Genomic DNA, 6564 nt, shown 5'->3' with positions numbered 1-6564 from the left:
TATATATATATATATATATATATATATATATATATATATATATATATATATATATATATATATATATATATATATATATATATGTGTGTGTGTGTGTGTATTTGCATTTATACATACCTGAATATAAGGTTAATACCAAAAAGTGTAAACATGACGACGCTGTAGCCGAATATCCCTATGGCATAGCTGATCTTATACAGGAGGAGGAACCACTTGTACACCAACCTACAGGCACAAACAGACAGTGATGATTGTTTATAATTGCCATTAATATAACTAATCATTCACAGCCGCTAGACAACAAACAGGGAAAGAGCACTGATCAATTTTTTTTGATAGATAAAACCTTCTCTCCTTTATTTTATGTGTAACTGAAGGTTTTACCCACGTTTAAGAATTGGATTTACCTTGGTGTGGTACAGGCAAGTGGCTTACGGGTTGCACGGAAGGAGATGTATGCTGTGATGACGGAGAAGATAAACCACGTGCTCAGAAACCTCCACCAGTGAAGTTTGGTTGTGAAGTAGAGAGGAACTACCCACATCTGGAACAGAGTTACCAGCTAAAAGACAGGAAAATGTGCAGGTTAGAGAGCGCATGTGAGTCAAAGAAAAAAAACAAAAACCACAATGGAAAAGTTTGCCGCTATCCGAGATTTAAATATAGTTGGTTAAACAAGACTTGAAAGAGAATGGAAGTATGCACTTAAATGGACTCTGGGTCCATTAGAAAGACCCTTAACCCCACACTGCTCCCCGGGTGCCCCACGATGGCGGCCCAGAGCTCCCCAAGGGGGTGGGTTAAATGTAGAGGTAAATTTCTCCAATGTGAAATCAGTGAAGTCCAATTACTTTATTATTATGATTATTTCGATATCTCATCACATCTGATAAACTAGCTCCCTGTATGAACCCACTGGCTGCAGGTATTTTTTCATTATTTGTTGTGATACTCGAATATTTATCTGCATTCATCAGCTTGAATTCATTGCTTTTTAAATTAAGCTCACTTCCCAGAAAGGATAATAGAAATCAAAGCAAGTTTTGGAAAGCAATATCATTTGTTATTTTTAAGTGAAAAAAATTGAATAATCAGATTTGAAAGGAAAAAAATCAGAGATTGTACATTTAAACCATATGTCCTAGCCCCACCTTAAACTGATCCTAGGTTACCTTTGGTGGGTATACATCCGTACAGTGATGGATAAAACAAAAAAAGCTCTGGTATCAGAAAAGTATTTGGATCTACAGATATCCACTTCCTGCTATCCTAAAATACAGTTGCCACGATACCAGCCTTCTGGTATCGGTACTTAATATGTTTTTCAAATAAAAGGAGAAAATGAAAAGTATAATTACTGATTTTATTTTAATAAAAAAAAATAATTACACAATAATAATGCACACAACAGCGGTGCAGCCGCGCTGTTCTGGTCCCGTCGGCAGGGCTGCAAAAAAGCTCCAAGCCAAATGTAGTATAGCACCGTTTAAAGTGCTGCAGAATCTCAATACCAAATTAATATGGTACAGCAAACAACCATAGTCAGATAAAAAAAAAATAAGTAGATTGGTGCATCTCTATACCTCTGGTCCCACTTGAACACATTTTGTACTCCATATGAAAACCTTAACATGATGATCTTCCCATATTCACCCTCAGCTCGTGTCTTTTGTGTCTTACATTGTACGACTTTGGGTGCCTCTGTTTCCACTGAACAAGCACCAGCTGGGTGACGACCAGCGTGACGATGAGGATCAGGACCATCTCTGCGTGCATGGCTTCGTGACCCTTGTGTTTGGCGTGCATTTTTGCATGCTCCACTCTGTTGAGATAGATGCACAAGTGATTTATTTTAGCAATATTTTTTTGATTTATAGAGACAGGATGTTGGTTTATCATGTAACTAATACAGGTGAGGATGATAAAATGGGTTAAATTGGGGTCATTATAAAACCAGAGAGTCAAACGTTTTACATGTCAAACAAATAAATAAAAGAGATGGAATCAGTGGTTTTATCATTGGTACATAGTCACAGAAGTACTATTATCAGCTCAAGATCTACAGATGTGCAGCAGTGAACAGTTCAGGTAAGTCCATGCAGGGTGTAGACACTAACCTCCATTTTTCCTCTGGCGAAAGCTTAGACACATCGAACTGTAAAAAAAAAAAAAAAAAAAGAGTGAATAAAAGTTACTTTAGAACGATTAGGAAATCAAATTATTACTTGTGGACAAAGTACTCTATTTGCTGCAGTATCCAACACTACTACCTCTATAAAGAACACCCTTTATTTCTTTTATTTTGTGATGTTTCTTTACAGCTTTTTCATATCCACACCATAACAGCTGTGAGAAGAACTGACCCAATGGGTTTAAACACTTTGACAGAAGCTTAGGGCTTCTATCAGCTGAGATTTTGGATGCAGGCTTATATATTCCCATATTCATTATGAGGCTGATATCGGATTGATTTTTGATATCAGATCAGGACAACTTGTCTTTTATTATATTTGTAAATATAACATTTTGAATCAGCATGTCTAATTTCAATTTTAAAAAATGCATTTTGGTGAGGAGAAGCCTTAACTCTGTATTGTTAGATTTTACTGTTTCATTTTACTTTTTTGAACAGGGTTAGAAACTGACAATGGTGTCAAATGTACACACATTTGTTACTTAAGTAGAAGTATAGATACTGCAGTTTAAAAACACTCTGGTAAAAGTTAAAGTATCAACTTGACCTCTTTACTCAAGTAAAAGTGAAAAAATATGTCCTCTAAAAATACTTAAAGTATAAAGTAACCTTTAAAAAAAAACAGCAGATACCACTATATGGATAGAAAGCTCAATTTTCCAACTATTTTTTTGAGATAGGGCCAATAATGAGGGAGGTCTTGCTGGTTTCCATCTCCATCTCCCGATACGCTCTCACCTGTGTCTGACCTTTCAGACATTTCAACATCTTTTTCTGAATCCTACATTGTAGCATGGCATAGACAATTCACGTTTGCAGTTTGAAGAACACCTGCTTGCTTCTGAGGATTTCCTTTAGCTAACCAATGAGTGTTTGCGTTATATGACTCATCCAATTACACTAGTTTTCACTAGATGTGGATGGCACCAATGATCTGCATTGGATGGCGCACATGACATGAAATAAATATTTATAAACATTAAACTGAAGCCAAGAGTAATGAGTAACATTTGTTTTTAAAAATGTAAGGAATAGAAAATATATTATAGTAAAGTATAGTAAAGATACTTTTGTGAAAATGTAATGAGTAAAAGTCCAAAGTGGGAAGAAAAAAAATTAATGGAGTAAAGTATAGATACCTAAAATGTGTACTTAAGTACAGTAACAAAATATTTGTACTTTGTTACTTGACACCTCTGGAAACTGAAAACTCCCTTTTTTATGATTACTTTTATACATTATTACAAAGATCAGAATAAACCCATCCCCATATATATTTATAGTGAAAACATTGTTGTCAGCAACGCACCAATAAAATAATTTATGTTAATCTGGTGGTTGAAACGCACCAAAACTGAAAACTTGCACCTTTTAAAGTTTGAAAAGTATTTAAAAAAAAAAAACAGGCTGTCCTTTGATACTTAATTTTAAATGTTTAACAAAAATTATTTCAAGACGTTTCCAAGTGTAAATGGGAAATCTTTGTAACTCTTATTTTTTGACGAACTTAAAATTGTAACCTCTAACAAGAAACCTGAAGTAAGATTTTATGAAGAGGCTAATGAAAAAAAAAAAGCCAAACCTGCAAAAAAAAAGGCAAATAAAAACTGGTTGGTGCATCTGTGACAGCTGTTCTATCAATCTTAAGTCCAGATATTCAAATAAGGCATTCCACTGTGCTTAACAGCTACTGTCACTCCCAGGTTGTTAAGCTTGTTTAACTACCTGAAATTAATTTAAAAGCTGGTAGGGTGAACTGATGAATGCCTCCCTAGTTAGGCACATTTCTAACAATGAACATATGATAATTGCAAATAAAGGATCAGATGTATATAATTTGCATTCTTTGCGGTACAAATGTAAAAAGTGAACAAAGGAGAAGGCATTCATCATTAATAGTATGTGAGATCATACAGTATCAGGTCACCAAACCTTGGCATAATATTTGCAAGGGCACTTTTAGTCAATTTACACAATAATATGAAGTACAACAAGCAAAAGCTCACTAAATCATCGACATATGGATTTATGAGTATATCAAGGTTCTGTTCATGGTTCATATAACTACAAAAGGTTCAGATATGTGTCTAAATAACCCTTTTGTAAATTTTACTCTAATCTTTTCACTTTATATTTAATAACGTTGATTATTGAAAAACAATTTTGGATTTTCTTTCACTTAAGTGACCCGACCTTTGACCTCCACCAGCCACATCATCAAACACTAATAATAGTTTAAAGAAAATCTTTGCTCAGTCAAATAGGAAAGAAAACGTCTAAAAACCAAAAGATAAAGGGGAAAAAACAGTGGCTTTGACTGAATAAAAGCAGACAGGTCTAATCATGTCAACAAGGTGAAAGTTGAGTTTTTAATTAATTTTCCTTGTGAAGCGCTGGTTTTACAAGTTTAGCTGTCAGTTTAGCTGACAGCGTTCTTTCTCTAATGGTTGTTGAGTTAACCAGGGCAGTTAGCTGCTCCTACAGTGAGCTAAATCTAGAGGCTAACTCGGAAGCTAGCTCCTGCGGACGATAACCTACAACTACTCATATAACCCCTCACTGTCGGTTCGGTCCAGTAGTCTGACCTGGTTCGGTTCATTGTGATGCTCTAGTCCGTGGTCGTGCTCAACACCGTCAACCTCCACCTCAAACACTCCTGCCATCTTCGGAGAGCTTCTTTACCGTTCCGGGGCCATTGGCATTAGCAGAGCGGCTTAGGAGGGTCACTTCCGGTTTTAGATACTTTCAAAATAAAATTCTGAATTAAATGTAGGTCAAATTGTAAAACGGTTGGCTTTTATTGTCATATGCCAAGAACAGACGCACCAAATATATGCTGATCCCAAATTCATATTTTTAAATGAATTTGTGATTCTGATTCTGTGAATCAGATAAGTTTAGCTTTTAAATTTTACCTTTACTTTACATTTATATTCAAACATCTTTTAAATGTGAACAAAGATTTTTCACTGGAGAGGAATGGATGCAAAAGTTTTCAAAAAACATGGGATATGTAACAGGTTTTATTGCTCTTATTTGACTCTTTTTCACATGTTTTTGTGAAGAAAAACTTGATAAGGAAATGGTAGAAAGTCACTTTATTATCTTAGTTAAGACTTACTAGAACAGGTGTAACCAGTGCCACTTTAACCTGACTAGAGGTCCTGGGGCACACAATAAACCCACCATATGGTTACACATCCATTTTTATGTTCTCCTTACTAATCATTTGTAAAAGATGTTGTAATTTTGACAAACTGACTTTAATAACCAAGTAATATGTTATAATCAAATATAACGTGTGACCCATATTTAACACCAAACGTGTGCTATTACTGCGAACATTGCACTGATAAGCAATAAAGCTATAAATCAAAGACCCATTTAGAAATGGAATAGAAAACATTAAAACATCTTAAAACATTGTATTCAATATAAATAGACTTAACAGGTAAACACATGTATAAATATTTATTTTAAAGTTAGATAAGAGATTGATAACTTTCAAAAATGCAGTACCTGAAATGAAAAGTATTATTCTAATAAATAAACTGTGGACTTACTTGCTGTATTGCACTCAGTTATTGACATTTTAAAGCAATGAATAATTAACAACATAAATCAAAGACCCATTTATGGATAAAATGAAAGACTACAAAATACTGCCCTCAATTAAACTTCAATATGTCATTTACTAAACATATGTACTGTGTATTATGTACTACATGTGAACTGCCAAAACTATAAATACTTCATATAAATATTTATGCAAATGATTTGATAAACAAGGGACAGTAGAATTCCTTATGTGTTGCATTGGTTTTTCTAAAAAAAATGTAGAAAACAAAAGTTTAATTTATATCAAAGATAAAGCAGCCTCAAAAGAAGCAAACGCCCATCAAAGCTGTTCTTTTACACTCCTGCAGCACATTGATACCTGGAATAGCAGATGAAGCTCTCCAATGATTCTCTGTTGCCTTGAAACATTATTAATGGACTTTTTTCTTTTCTTTTTTTTTAACGGGCTCATCCAGACGATTTAAAATGACTGACAGATTGATCAACATATTAGGCTACATGTTAGCTACAATTTCTTGTTTTCACATCATAGTGGGCCCCTGGTAAATGTGGGCCCTTAGGTTTTCAGTCCAGTCTAGCCCCTGCGTTAAAGCGGCTCAGGATGTGACAAACAGAGACGTATATAATCCTCCCGCCACATTATGATGTTAAATAACTGCGCTCTGGATTCTGATTGGTGCGTTGGTCATGCTGCCTTCACGAGGTCTGGTAAAGAGGAACCTTTCCACTTATAAAGTGGAAATTACCAGCGCATTGTGTTCAAATGATTTTTTTTTTTTTTTTTTTTTTTT

The 6564-nt window shown here is 34.6% G+C and overlaps 1 protein-coding gene across 1 annotated transcript in view; it reads right to left on the bottom strand.

The window, feature by feature from the left end:
• The window catches only part of rnf121 (ring finger protein 121), a 16097-nt gene extending 11179 nt beyond the window's left edge, over positions 1 to 4918 (bottom strand). The window contains exons 1-5 of the mRNA XM_015395759.1: positions 4780 to 4918; positions 2118 to 2155; positions 1681 to 1822; positions 408 to 562; positions 118 to 225 (exon numbers count right to left, since the gene is read on the bottom strand). Of these exons, the coding sequence (XP_015251245.1) occupies positions 118 to 225; positions 408 to 562; positions 1681 to 1822; positions 2118 to 2155; positions 4780 to 4857 (521 nt within the window). The 5' untranslated portion in view covers positions 4858 to 4918. The remainder of the gene's footprint in view (positions 1 to 117; positions 226 to 407; positions 563 to 1680; positions 1823 to 2117; positions 2156 to 4779) is intronic.
• Between the last annotated feature and the right edge of the window lie 1646 nt (positions 4919 to 6564).

The sequence above is a fragment of the Cyprinodon variegatus genome, unplaced genomic scaffold (assembly GCF_000732505.1).
Source record: "Cyprinodon variegatus isolate N-32 unplaced genomic scaffold, C_variegatus-1.0 Scaffold760, whole genome shotgun sequence".
Classification (NCBI taxonomy): Eukaryota; Metazoa; Chordata; class Actinopteri; order Cyprinodontiformes; family Cyprinodontidae; genus Cyprinodon; species Cyprinodon variegatus.
This window is presented reverse-complemented; position numbering and strand designations above follow the sequence as displayed.